We start from the raw sequence: 14,805 nt of genomic DNA, 5'->3' as shown, positions 1-14,805 counted from the left end.
CGCCAGCTATGGACACAGGTGGGTGTAGCTGCTAGCTGTCTGCTAGCTTCACCTGAACTGGACCTGTTACTGTACTAACAGACCGTCCAAGAAGGCGGAGCTCCAGGTTTGGTGCACAGTGAACTTCAATGATTTCATTGAATGTTATTGAGCTACAATTAGCATCCACCTGTGCCTGAGTGATGTTCGTGTACGGTCTTTGGAGGCAGACTGGTAATCAGTCTGAGTAGCATTAGCTGATAGCTTAACAGTCCTTCTTCCTCCAGTTATGGCCAACCAATCACGGCTGTTTCTAGCTTTATGAAGTCTTTGCCTGTTTGTCCTTCGTTAAACAGTATTTCAGAATAATATTAATTTAAATTTCTAAAAAAAATCCTATTTTAGCTTGAGACAGAGTCGTGCAGACAGAAATATTTCTCTATGCATTGGTCAGTATTGAGATTTTGGGGTATTTTGCTTTGATAACCTAACAGCCTAACGGTTTAAACAAAGATATAAAAGCCGTAAAGTTCTCATTTCAGCCTCAGATTCATGTTTTCGAAGCATTTTACTGTTGATTACAGATCTAAATGGTACGTGGCCACACTCGAAAAATTATTTTTCACCCTGAATAAACACGAGGCAACGATTATGATCAAAGGATTATTTACTATAATGTTTAATCTTCAGGGAGACTGACCGCTGTAAACCGAATGTATGAAAATCAAGTAAACCTCATTTGATCAGATCCATTCAAATTCCTATTTTACAAAATTACATGTAATTAAAATAGGCAAAGTCAGGATTTGGGGCATCAAGGCTAAAATCAGTGACTATGAAGAGCATTGAGTTGTATGTGGGTATTTTGATATGTTGCGTTTTGTGAGTATATCAGGATTTATCCTAACGCTGGGCTGCAGTTTGGAACCTGTTAGAAAAACTCGGTTCCTCATACGTTAGAACTGACAGTAAATCATACACAGACATAAATGCCACAGGCAAAATGAGCTTTATTGCTGTGACTACTAATTTTAAATCCAAGAATTAGGGGGAGGCTCACAAGCTCTGCTCTCATGTCTTACTGTTGTCTGTGTGCGTTTCAGTGCTCGTCATGGCAGCAGGACGGATGAATAAATGAACAACTCTTTGCATAAAACATAAGAGCAAATAGGAATTAAAGCGCTTGTCATTTCGCTCACAGTGGGATGAAGTGAAACAGGAAGCAGATAAACAGACTGTAAATGTTAGAAGGCGTTCACTGAGGCTGCCGGTGATGCAGCCTGAGGGAGACCGGAGAGCATCTTCCTCCTAACCAGAGCTGCTCAGTAAGGCTCAGCTTCGCTCTCAGGTCCTCGGCTCAGTGAGAGATCCTGCACACACTGAAATGCAGCGTCGTTTCTCCCTCTGCTCCGACGCCGGAGCCGTCAGTCTGTTCGTTCCTCGCTAAAATACTGCAGACGAGGCAATTGTGAGCTTGGGAAATGAACTGTGTCGTGTCCTTCTGTCACATTAGAGGCCACTTACAGTTCTAACTGTACAAACACAGAAGCATAGAAATGTCCATGCTTTATAATTCCACTCAGTTTTATTTACACAGCGCCACATCACAGCAACAGTCGCCTCAAGGCGCTTTGTATTGTAAGATAAAGACGCTACAATAATACAAAGAAAGCCCCGACGAGCAAGCACTTTGGCAACAGTTCTCATGAAGAGCTGTGCGCTGGTTTGGACAGACACAGCTGCGTAATGAATGTAATGTGATGCTATGGAGTGTTGCGTAATGTTACGGTGTTACGGACTCATAACACTCATTAAGAACACAGACTCCCTTTCCAGCAGGCCTGCATCCACGTGCACTCAGACAAACTTGATTTCTGCCACGGCTGCAGATTTAACTCGGGGTCAGGTCGGACCAGTAGAGACAAATATCTTCACAGCTCCGTGGCGCTGTCACCGTTTCTCAGCTGTCTGCACAAACAGCAGCTCCTTCATCTTTCTTCTTCTATCTTTCATCTCATTTCCACTCCACAGGGTGGGCTTTGCCGTTATCCAGACAAGGATCGATAAACGCAGCGAGAACAGTCCAGATGATATCGAGGCCTCGTGCGTGTCAGAACTCATGCAGGCTCTTAGATTAATCACCTGACGTCCTGTAGATATGCAGATTGTGTTCAGAAGAAAAGAAAAGATCAGAATAGAAAGGAAAACCAAGGAGGTGGAAGGTGTGCGTGCATGTGTGCGTGTGTGTGCGTGTGTGTGTGAAAGAAGAGGAGGCGAGGAGACAGGCGTGCAGGAAAGGAGGCTGATTGCCCGACTGATTTCATGAGTCACTTCTCTGCAGGCGAGAGGCTGGAGAGACAGGTGGCTGTGCGAGTGTGCCGGCCCGGCTCACTGTGAGTAATTTTATTAGGTGTGTGTGTGTGTGCAGCCTGACATGCTGGCCAAATGTGATCTTTGATGTACACTAGTGCCAGCCCGAGAAGGAAAAACACACAGTAGGAGAGTTAAACACACACACACACACACACACACACACACACACACACACACACACACACACACACACACACACACACACACACACACATAACAAATGTCAGCCTGTTGGCGATTTAGTTGCTGCCAGATTTTTTGAAAGGAACAAAATATTGAAGCTTCTTTGTGTCGTGTTTGCTGTGAGATCGAGTGCAGAAAAACAGACAGTTGAAGAGACGGCGCGTTATTACTCGCTGTAAACAAGAGAGAGGGCGGCTGAGGCCAGGCCGCAGCGTAAACAATCCATAAGTGATCAATTTCAAAAGCTCTGAGAGAGACTCCAGGACAAGAAACAGGAGAGACGCCCTGAGGATGATAAGACACGGGTGAACATCAGTGAGAGAGGGAAGGACACAGAGGGAGGGGATAAGAGGGCGCAGGTCAGGACAAATATGTCGCGCTTTAACGTAGTACGCTACGGGCCAGATTTACTGACGTGCTACGCCAGCGCAAAGTGTAAGAGGCGGGAACTGAGGTGTACACCAGCTGTAGTTAACGTTTTGACTGGTGTGTCATTAGTTCATGTAGCTGTGATTTACAGCGTGAGCACAGTTATCAGAGCAGCATGTCTGTGCCTACACCAGGATTTAAACCTTCAAAACAAAACAGGAAGTGGGAAACTGAAAGGATAACAGGAAGGTCCAGAGAGAAGTCACACAAACCAGGAGAAATCTCAGAGTCAGCGATGGAGCAGATGAAGGACTGACACAAAGACCACGAAAGCGTCTGCCAGTGGAAGCTGTCCTCTCAGAGTGAGCAGAAATCTCAGTACTGATGTGCAGCGACAGCCTCTGATGTTGTTCTCTGTGTGAAGATCCTCCGACATACTCTAAGAAGTCTGAACACGAGTCGTGACAGATGCGTCTGCATCAGTGCATCACACTCTGCTCGACAACAATACTCAGATCTTTAACGCTTCCCTCCCTGAGCACGCCGGTGTGTTGATGTGAGAGCTGCAGGCTTCTGCAGGATAACACACACACACACACATGCGCACACACATGCACACACACGTGCACACACAGACACACATGCACACACACATGCACACACACATGCACACACACAGCACACACACGTGCACACACACGTGCACGCACACACACATGCACACACACGTGCACACACACACGCACACAGCACACAGCACAGCACACATGCACACACACGCACACACACATGCACGCAGGAAGGGCCACCGTGCAATCAATAAGGCTACATCAGGGAATCGATGTCAGGCCCTCGTAATCTCCGGCGTGCTTCGACAGGCTCTTTGTGCGTCTGTGTGTTTTTAAAAACGATCACAGCTCAGATGTGTTGATGCTGACGGTGCAGGCGAAGCACGTTTGGACGCAGTTAGTTCTTCTGATTACAGGAAGTCCTCCAGCAATATTAAGATGTAAATATTCAATAGAAATGAACTTCTAGTTATGCAGTGAATATAAACAAAGGTTAAAAATGTATAAAATGAGGTTAAAATCAGTTTTTAATATTCTTCACATTCAAAATTTCATTTTTGGTTTTCAGTTTTTGGGCCCAGATGTTGTTTTGTAGTCTGAGCTCAGGCGTCTGACTTCCTGTTCATCCTGTTGGACCTCCAGTAAATTTCATATTCAGGAAAGATTTTATGTTCTGCGCAGCACAAACAAACATAAAAATCATAGACGGTGTTTCATATAAGTTACAGTCTTATTGTCTCATAAATACATTTCATAGAAAAGAAAAAAACATTTAAAAACACTCAAAGAAGCAAAGGTTGGACATTTATTTCTATACGGTTCCTTTACTCATACATATATTTGGCCTCTGACCTTCATCTGCTTATTTTCCTGTTTAAATGTCGTTCATCTAAAGTGAGGTTTTTGTGGAAGTGACTTGTTTCCGTCTGCAGGAAGCACAGCCAGTCGCCGATCTCAGCATTAAACTTGCACAAAGTGAAGACATTTGTAAACATTTAATTTTTCTTTTGTGTTTTTGCTGTTAAGAAGTAGAAAAATCAATATTTGATGTTAATGATCCACGAGTTTCCTGGGATGTGGAATTAATCCTGGGTGGATTATCCCGGTGAAATAAAGACTTGTTTATATTACTGACAGACTTCCTTATCATTTTCATGTTGAGGTGATTAAACACAATAAAGGGTGGGGCTTACATTAGCATTACAGCTCTCCGATGTCCACAGAGACTCTGATTGGTTTCAGTGGGCTGAAGAGGAGGATGCTGAGCTGCGAGCTTCAGATGGGAAGGCCGGATGGAGCGCACGCGTCTCTGTGCGGGAAGAGGCCGGAGGCCGCGCACCGGGACCTTTCCACCGCCTGCAGATTTCATCAAATTACGATGAAAATCAGGAACAACTGCAGTTTCCAATAAAATATTGACTGTCGCAGGCTCAGGCTCGGAGAACATCTGAGCCTGTTTAACAGACTCAAGGAGCCGAAACTGAAGCTGAATTATTTTAAATCTGTGAGAAAATGATAAATTTCTTTTGTTGTTGACGTGCCACTGTTAGCACCCAACCCACCCAGCTCTGCATCATTACAGTTTGTGTAGATGGGACAGTTTTATTCTTTCCTTTAAAACAATGAAGTGAACAAACCCGTCAAGACTGTCTCAGATCGTTCTGGTAGCGGCTCCATTTGTAGTTGTTAGCAAAAATACTTTAATGTACGTTGCATGCGCAGGGCGGCACAGTGGTGTGGTGGTTGGCACAGTCTACCTGACACGATCGTTGGGATAACCCGAGACTCTGAATCAGCCTCAGGGTCTCCAAGCAAGGAGAGCGGAAAGATTGGTCATGATGAGCAAGCGCCCGGCAACAGTACGGAGGAAAAACTCTTCTAACAGGAAGAAACTGAAGCAGGCTCAGGGAGGGGCGGGGCCGTCTGAGGGGGAAAGAGGAGAGCGAGAGCGAGCTCAGAGCTGTGGTCCCTCAGCCAGCATCCACTTTCATGCTGATCGTCTTATTTGATAAGACGATCAACTTATTTAACAGGCTCACAGGGTTCTTATGTGCTTTTTACCATCTGTCCTGATGCACCTGTAGCCTGTGTGTGTGTGTGTGTGTGTGTGTGTGTGTGTGTGTGTGTGTGTGTGTGTGTGTGTGTGTGTGTGTTTCATGCACAAATATTCTGTTTGTTTAGTGTTTAATTGTCTTTTGTGCCTGAGCCACTTTATAAAACCAACACTGCTGTAATGATAAGCCTCTCCTCCTCTGTGCCAGCCTGTGTGTGTGTGTGTGTGTGTGTGTGGTGTAGTGTGTTGTGTTGTGTGTGTAGTGTGTAGTTAGTGTGTGTGTATTAATGAGCCCCTTGTTAAACTTTAATGTCTCTGTTCCACTGTTGTCAGGGAGATTTACCACTGAGCCCTCTGGGAAATGTCTGCCCCACTGCTCCCTGATGCAAACACACACAAACACACACACACACACACACACACACACACACACACACACACACACACACACACACACACACACACACACACACACACACACACACACACACACACACAGAGTCAGGCGTGCGTGCACATCAGTTTGCACATGTGCATGAATGAATGCATACATTTGTGCTGCAGTGTATTATATTGTGTCTCAGCTTCAGCACTGAGTGAGCTGAGTGTGTCTGCTCTGTGGAGATGTGTCCGTGTGCGATTCTGCTGTGCTTCCCACTCGGTTTACCGCCTCAGCAGATGAAACACCCCATCGCCTCCCCGTCACCTCCCCGCCCCTGCGCCCGAACCATCCGCAGACCGAGCCGAGGTTTGGATGTGAGACCGGTTCTCCTGCATTCGTGTGAGGTCACAGGTTAATTTGAAAAACACACGGCCGTCACATCTGAAACTGGAGCACACCGTGAAGTCAGCTTGTCTTTGTCCTGAGTGTCGCTGACACTACTGACTGACACATCCTGTGTGTGAAAAATAATACAAACACTCAGTGAGGAGCACAGTGCTCCACAGAGCAGCACTCACAGAGGGGACAGGAACATTCATATGATTGTTTTATAGCAGAGACAGCTGAGGAAACGAGATACAGGGAGAGACAATAAAGATGATCAGAGGGAGAAGTAGAACTGCAGGCAGACAGGCAGACCACAGCTGTCCAGGTAAGACAGGACGAAGGACCCCAGCCGAGAGAAGAGACGGCAAACAGGAAGCTGGATGCTGCAAATACACAAATCTAAACACTAACACAGAAACCACCAAAGACTTCATTTAAAATAAATGTATGTCGCTGTCACTGTGGTGCTTTTTGAGGTTGTGATTTTCTTTTTAGTTCTTCCTGTTTGAAATGTTTTATTTCTATTAGTTAGCATTAGCTATTCTTTGCTCTGATTGGATGTTTAGTTATATTTGTTTCCATGTTGTCTCAGCTCGCCGTCTCCCCGTCATGTTCACCCATGTACGCCCATCGTGTCTCGTTCCCTCTTCCCTTGTCCCCTGTGTTGTATCCTCCCTTCCTCTCTCATGCTTCCTCCCTCCTTCTGTCTTTCGTACCAAGCTTGTGTGTCCCGGTTTATATCTCTCCGTGTTTCCTGTTTTATTTTGAAAGTCTTGTGTTTTCATGTCCAGTGTGTTTCCTTTTGCTTCCCCTGTGGTGTTCATCTGTGTCAGCTGTGTTTCCACTTGGCTGTGTATTGAAGTCCTCTGTCTGCCTCCGTTCAGCGTCAGGTCTCCTGTTTCCTGGACTTCATCTCATGTTTTCAAGTTTCGTTTTTTCCGGGTTCATGCTCACGTTCACGTTTTTTCATGTCTAGCTTTAGCTTCACCAGTTTAGGTCATAGTTTAGTTCTCACCATTGTTTCTCCTCCCTACATTTTTCTGACAGCTATGATAAAGGATCGCTTTTTGTTAAACTTCAGTTTGGGTCCACAAACACAGCGGCCATCCCAGCCGTAACACGAAGTGATTAAACAGCAGCCATCCAAGAGAGCATCAGAGCTCTGCGTGCACGTTTCAGACAGCAGACAGGTCGATATGTTTGAAATGTATGATTAGGAATAGACTGGGGTGATCGTTTTATTCTAAATTATAATATATAAAGGTTTATGTGGCTGATTGTCTTTATTGGGGCGTGTGGAGACACCCCTGTGGATCGTGGGCGTGGCTTATCTGGTATAATTAGCAGTCAGAGAGCCCTTTGGTTTGCTGTGCTTCACAGCTGCCGTGTAAGCTGGCGAGCTGAAGCTTCGATAAATAAAAATATGAACTCGTCTCTGCCTGCGTGAGTCTTGCTGCTCGATGGTCGTTCCTTACATACACGTTCAGTATGAGACGGAGAAAGACATGATATGTGACATAACGAGCTCCACAAAGCCTCGTTTTATCTCAGATACATATCCAGATATGTATGTCAGTATGAATTGGCCGGCAGAAATCAAACACCACATGTTTTTGAATCAGTGAGCAAATCAGAGTCGTGGGCGGCTGCAGAGAGAGTACAACTGCACATTTACATAGAAGCAGTGACTGTTAACACTGAATCAGCTTCACGGGGACAAATGAAGACGACCGAGGACGGCAGAGCTGTGTTTACACTGTCACCTCATAATGACTGCTGAACGGAGAGCACGAGGAGGTCGGGCCGTTTGAAATGCAAATGTAGCGCGATGGAAGCCGGCTGACGAACGGAGCTCTGATTAGAGAACGCTCAACGCTCCAACCTTTTTATTTCCTGGTTTCAGCGCCGTCTAATAGAAGCTGCCTCCTCTGATTTCCTTTATGTCACTGTGCAACACACACACACAGAAACGCAAACAATCAAACAGGGAAACTGAAATCCAAGCAGACACACGGGAAACTGTACATTCAGCACAATCCCACAGCATGCTTCCCCTCAGAGTTCAGTGTGTGCCAGCGGCATGAATAATGCACGTTAATGTTGTGCACCTCGCTCTTCAATGAATAATGAACATATATCCATTTCTCCTCCCTCTTTCTTTCCATCTTACTGTCGGTCCATTTCTCAGAGATGCCAGCTGGAGAGATGAGCTGTCTGAGGATGAAGGAATGAGAAGGAAGGAAGACGAAAAGGAGAGGAACCTCAGCCAGAGGAGACGAGAAGGAGAGAGGAGGATGTTGGGAGTTTTGTGAAAGAGGACAGGCGAAGAAAAGGTTCAGTTTTTTTACTTTCAAGTGGAAAAGTCCAAGAAAAGACAGACAGACTGTCAGTGACAGAAGCTGAACGAGTGAAGGAGGAAACATCTGGATGGTCTCCAGTGTTGCGGCCTTCAAAGATGGCCTCCAACTTCAATGACATCGTCAAGCAGGGCTACGTACGCATGCGCAGCCGCAAGCTGGGGGTGAGTGGGCGTTTCAGCTCTTCCATTTAAACATGATCTTCAGCGGGCCGGGTGAAACAGTGTCAGTGTAAAGATGTTTAGCTGCACATTTAATCCCTGAGCTGTCCGAATGTAGGAAAAGAAGTGAAACTTCAGCAGCACGGCTCAGTTTTTCTACGTGATAAAGAAATGAAAGAAACCTGTCAGCACGAATACAGAAAACTACAGAAAAAGTTCTGTTGGCTCATTTTCCCTGAAAAATGTCTGCAGTAATCATTGCTGTGTTTTCTTATTTGTATTTTCTAAGATAATTACATGGGTGTAGTATGAACAGCGATGGGGTCGAGGTCTTTAGGAGCAGGAAGACATATAAAACCAAAAATAGTGCTTTGATGTGGACGCGATGGATGTGGCTGTGAAACTGAGACATGCTGATAAACACCTGTTTTCTCACTTCCTGTTCTGGCCGTCTGTGGAGAAGTGAAGGGTTTTTGTTTTTTGATGCTCACAGCTGTGAAAAACCAAATGGTCCCAAAAGAAGCTGCAGACAGCAGCAGAAGCAGAGTGCCGTCACACAGGAGTAGTTTTTGGATTTACGCTGATGTCTTAATGATGTCAGGCCACTTATGAACCTCAGCGGCCTGGTGTGAGCAGGCCTGCCGGGCTCAGCCGGAGCTTACAGGCCGTAGATGAAGTTGTGTATGGGTGTAAATACAGACATTGCCTGAGGCTGTCCCGCTGCACTGACCATCACCTTGAATATTACTGTCCTGGAAAAGCAGCTCAGTCCAGCCTCACTTTGCTCCCACTGGGTTTGGAGACAGAGTGCGTCTCCTCACAGCTGTGGGATCCAGTTTCACGTCTCCACGTCAGCTGCACGGAGAATGCTAATTCGAGTGAGTTGCATTCAGACGGCGTAGGCGGCACAGTTCAACTCTGCACGACTTATATTATGGAACGAACGCAAATCAATTAAAGTCAGGTTCTGTTCGCCGGCTCGCTTCAAATAATGGTCGCGCTGCTATCGCCGCTCCCAGAGCTGAGTGAACAGCTCTCAGAGGGGACGCAGGAAATTCCCACTCCTGTGTGAACTCTGATATTACCCGAATAAAGTTTCACGTCCTTAAGTTTTAGCTCAGGTAATGGATTGCATATAAAGAAAAATGTGGCCTGTGGGAAATAATGCTGTTGAGTTTTATTGCCTGACCTACACTGACCGCTCTGTTTGTTCCAGAGTTTTTCTAAAGCCTTGCTCATAAATGTGAGACAGAGAGAGGAACTGTGGGTGGTTTCTGCTCCTGCTGGCTCGTTCAAACTTTTTCAGTGCACAGAACAAACGCTGGGAAAGGATCACTTTGTTTCTAGGTCCGATTGAATATCAGAAAACCAGCAGCACTGCTGGACGTCATCTTAAAATAAATTCAAAGTCAACTTTAGCACTGCCAGCATTTTATCCCGGTCTGGAATATCCGGCAACGACTAACTGGAATAACAAGTTTGGAAGATGTTTGGATTGGCTGATTTGATGCGTGTAAGCGAGAGTCTTTATTTTTCTGGATCCCTGATTTCACACGATGATGTCAGAGGTTTGTGTGGTGGTGGAGTGCGGATCTAGACCCGAAATGCAGCCTGAACACTGGGAGGCACAACGTGAACACAAAATGTACTTTGAATGAGTGAGTGGAGACAGTCCCAGGAAAACAGCCCAAACGGTAAAACACGAAAGCAGAAAAACAAACTAACGAAACGCATCACAGTATTTTATATCAAACGCACCAACAAAGAAGACCAGAAACTGAAGACACAGAGATACACAAGGAACAGCACAGGTGCAGACAGCTGGAGAAACTAAACTGAAAGGGTTAACAAAATAAAACAGGAAGTGATATAACATACATAAATTCCCTAGAGATTAATAAAGTATTCTGATTCTGATATATCACTTACACCTAACAGGGAGACAAGACTATGACTAAAAACCCTAAACACTAAACTGAGTATAATCAAGGTCAGAACTCCAAACAAAGGAGAGGGGAACTCAGCTAAGGATGGTCCTGCTGGAGGTTTTTTGCTGTTAGAAGGGAGTTTTTCCTTCCTGCTGTGGCCAGGTTCTTCCTACTCTGATTGTTGGGGTTTACCTGTATTACTGTACGGTCTCTTTCTACTGTTAGCCGCTGTTAGCCGCTGTTAGTCACTGTTAGTCACTGTTAGCCACTGTTGGTCACTGTTAGTCACTGTTAGTCGCTGTTAGCCTCTGTTAGCCACTGTTAGTCACTGTTAGTCACTGTTAGTCGCTGTTAGCCACTGTTGGTCACTGTTAGTCCTTTCGCTGTTAGCCACTGTTGTCACCTGTTAGCTCTGTTAGCCTTCTGATTAGTCCTGTTAGCTCTGTTAGCCACTGTTAGTCACCCTGTTAGTCTTCTGTTAGCCCATCTGTTAGTCCCTGTTAGTCGACTGTTAGCCACTGTTAGTCACTGTTGTCACTGTTAGCCACTGTTAGTCACTGTTAGTCACTGTTAGCCACTGTTGGCACTGTTAGTCGCTGTTAGCCACTGTTGGTCACTGTTAGTCCTGCTAGCCACTGTTAGCCTAGTCTGTTAGTCACTGTTACATTTGTCACTGTTAGCCACTGTTAGTCACTGTTAGCCACTGTTAGCCACTGTTAGTCGCTGTTAGCCACTGTTAGTCAGAGTCTTGAAATAAGGTCAGTAATGGTCTTGTTTCACGTGTGAGGCTGGGCTGAAAAATCTCACACAGCTAAAACTTGCTGCAGCAGATTCAAATCCTCCACATCAAGAGCCAAATGTGATTGAAAATAAAAGCTGAGAAATATTTTATATGTTATTATTTATGTTATGTATGACATATTTGAGTTATTTTTATTTGTTAAATACTACAGTAACTGTTTTACTGCAAAAATCTTGTATATTTTAATGATACCTAGCCTATTTAATCCACTTTAAAAGCTCTACATTTTGAACAAATGGGAATCTGTAGTTTTGAGGATGCGGTGAATTCCCATCACTTAAACATAGAAACAAAAAACAAAAACCTAAGGCACTTTCCCAAATTCAGCAACAGTTCTACTCGTCGCCAGCAGCTCCACGTTTTCTCCCCGTGCGCCTGGATCGTTCCTGCCTTCAGCACCACAGGACTCGGCGAGCGACATCTGTCTCCTCACCTGTTCCTCTCCTCCTCTTCATCAGGTCGCCTCATCACAAACTCATCATCATATCCTGTGCTATGATTTACTTTTGTTTGTGTTTGACGAGGTTTGAGCACTCGCCACACGTGTCACAAACCTCGCCTCTGCTGACACAGCTCCAAACACGACTCTGCTTACGATGATCAACAGAGCGAGCGAGCACGCACGAGCCTTGATGCATTGATACAGACGTATTTCACAGGTGGAAGAAGTAGTTCCTACTAATCCTTTAGACAGTCCCAATAAAATAGTTCCACAGACACATTTTACCTGGAGATGTACGTGAACACCTGTGTGTGTTGTGTGTTTATGTTTGCTATGATTTTAAACATCTGTAATCAGAACTCAAGCCTGAAATTACATGAAATCCAGAAGTTTCGTGAACGTTTTATTGTGATACTGTTTGACGCGCTGGTTTTGTTGCTAATCTGAACCTAGCTACAGCATTTACCTGTCCATCCACCGATGGCCTCGTGCTGACTCTGCCTAGTTTGCTGTTGGATCTGCAGCTGCAGGACCCGTGAAGCTCTGCAGGGTTCGTTTCTGCTGTTTACGTTCAGCTTTGTGAACGAAACCCACAAATGGCGCACAGCAGGAATGAACGGGCATCAGTTATGCTAATGAGCAAACGTGACAAACATGCAGCTGCTCGTTAATGAACCTGTTTGTCTGGATGAAACAAGCCTTTACAACAAGTGTAATAACAGGTCATAAAACCCAGATCCTGATTTTATAGCCTCTAACGTTCAGTGGTAGCGAGGGAGGGATCTGATTGTGCGCTGGATTCAAATTGCTTTTGGGTGCACGAGGGATTTACAGGAAATGAGGCGCGCATGTAATCCAGCATCATTTTATCTCGCCACTCTGAGTCCCAGTGACGGGAGAGGGATCACCAACAACCGGGGGCATCACCCTGTAGCCACGCCCTCTTTACGAACGGTGTGAATCACAGTTTCTGTGACCTTCTGACTTTTTCTGTAGCGCCATCATCTGGTCATATTTAGTCTTTCCTGTGACGCTGTTTTTAAAAGCAGGAAGATGAATGTTCTTGGATTTTCTGACTCCTAACTGAAACAGAAGCAGGGCTCTGACAGTCGGTGTAGATTATTTCCCTGCTGAGGTCTGTGTGTCTTCTCAGCTTTGCTTTAGCTGCTCAGATTCTGAGGAGGACTGTTTTCTGTCCTTCATCATGAAGATGAGGGATGGAGCGCTAATCGTCGTGGGCTTTTGTTCTTTTCCCCTCTTTTATAAATGCGGTTAATCACTTGGAGGAGTTCTGGGACTTCTGAAATCTGAAAAAGAAATGATTGGTCCATGAAGCGAGTGATGAATTGAGGGATCTAAAGTGGTCTTGATTGGCCCGGGCATGGTCGTTTTATCTGGAAATAATTCATGTAATGGTGTGTTCCAGCTGGAAGGCAGACCTACTTATCCACAGCAGAATTCCTTCTCCGTTTCGCTCTCTTTGGGAATCTTTCTGTTTGCTTTGAACACTATCTCATGTCGTATTTTTGCCCGGTCGTCTCTGACTGCCCTGCCGTTTAATTGCTCTCCGTCTTCGCTTTCTCCCTGTGCTGCTTTCTGCCCTCAGTGCTGATTCTGCACAGCTCTTCCTTTTCTGTCTCGTTATCTGCATCCTTCCTCGGCGTTCCCGTGCGCCATCCACCCCTCTCCCTCTGTGTTTTTGCCCTTTTAAATTTGCTTCCTTATTCCAGCTCAGTCTTGCTGGCGGTCTTGCCCTTCGTCGTCCCGTGGAGCGCTCTGGCAGATATGAAGAGGCTTTGCAGCAGCAGAGGGATCAGAGATGATGTTAAGGCCACATTTCTTTGTGGATTTGTGGGTTGTTATTGAACATGAACACCGAGGAGTTCCCAAACCAGCTGACTGGACTCGGTGCGCTTTGTGTCTGATTTTCTCCTCCTGGATAAATCGGATTTGTGACTTTGATTGATTGGTAATTTATTTCAAACATGTAAACAATATACAGGTACATTTATTAAAGAAAATAAGAGGGGAAAAATACTATACAAAAAAATCAATGCATTTCAATATAGCTGCTGTTCTGATTCATTTACATGTTGAAAGGGAGGAAGTAAACACTTATTTAATCCCACCCCTTTGCCATAAATTATCAGTTAATATTTAGTTGCTTCCTTACTGATATAATTTGTAATAAAAATAGTGAACAGATTTCTGATATACTATATCCTATAATATCACATCATGATTTTTTATTTTTTAAATAGAGACGTTCACTTAATTTCAATATTTTCCTTTTCTTTATAGTTCGAGAAAATCATATTTTTATAACTCTTTTTGAACAGTTTTGTGTTTGGACGTTGCTTTAATTCCATATTCAGACTGTTCCAGTTTCACTCCATGAACAGAAACACAAAAGCCTTTTCTTGTAGTACGGACCTTCCCTGTTTTGAAGTTACAAAAAACCCTTAAATTATAACTTCCTTCTTTCAAAACAAACATACTCTGAATATTTCCTGGCAGTTCGTTATTTTTTGCTTTGAATAGAATTTGTGCTGTTTGGAATTTCACTAGATCGTCAATTTTCAATATTTCAGACTGTAAAAATAGTGAGTTTGTATGTTCCTGTAACCTGCACTGTGGATGATTCCAACTGCTTTTTTTTTAACAGTAAAATGTGAATGTAATGTTTTATAGCTGTTGCCCCAGACCTCTGCACAATAGCTTAAGTACGGTGAAACCAGTGAACAGTAGAATATGAAGTGATGTTTGTCGAATACCTGCTTTGCCTTGTTTAGTGTTGCAATGCTTCGTGATACTTTGGAA

The 14,805-nt window shown here is 44.6% G+C and overlaps 1 protein-coding gene across 2 annotated transcripts in view; it reads left to right on the top strand.

The window, feature by feature from the left end:
* dok4 (docking protein 4) overlaps positions 1-14,805 on the top strand; it is a 56,814-nt gene that overhangs the window by 19,691 nt on the left and 22,318 nt on the right. The window contains exon 2 of one of the 2 annotated variants that reach the window (XM_005923998.2): positions 8,484-8,816. In XM_005923998.2, the coding sequence (XP_005924060.1) occupies positions 8,751-8,816 (66 nt within the window). In that variant the 5' untranslated portion in view covers positions 8,484-8,750. Of the gene's footprint in view, positions 1-5,997; positions 8,817-14,805 lie in introns of those variants that run through there. The other variant, XM_042221542.1, reaches the window with a different exon arrangement.

The sequence above is a fragment of the Haplochromis burtoni genome, unplaced genomic scaffold, assembly GCF_018398535.1.
Source record: "Haplochromis burtoni strain Fernald_Lab_line unplaced genomic scaffold, NCSU_Asbu1 Contig_69, whole genome shotgun sequence".
Taxonomy (NCBI): Eukaryota; Metazoa; Chordata; class Actinopteri; order Cichliformes; family Cichlidae; genus Haplochromis; species Haplochromis burtoni.
The sequence above is the reverse complement of the archived record's forward strand: the minus strand, read 5'-3'. Positions and strand labels throughout refer to the sequence as shown.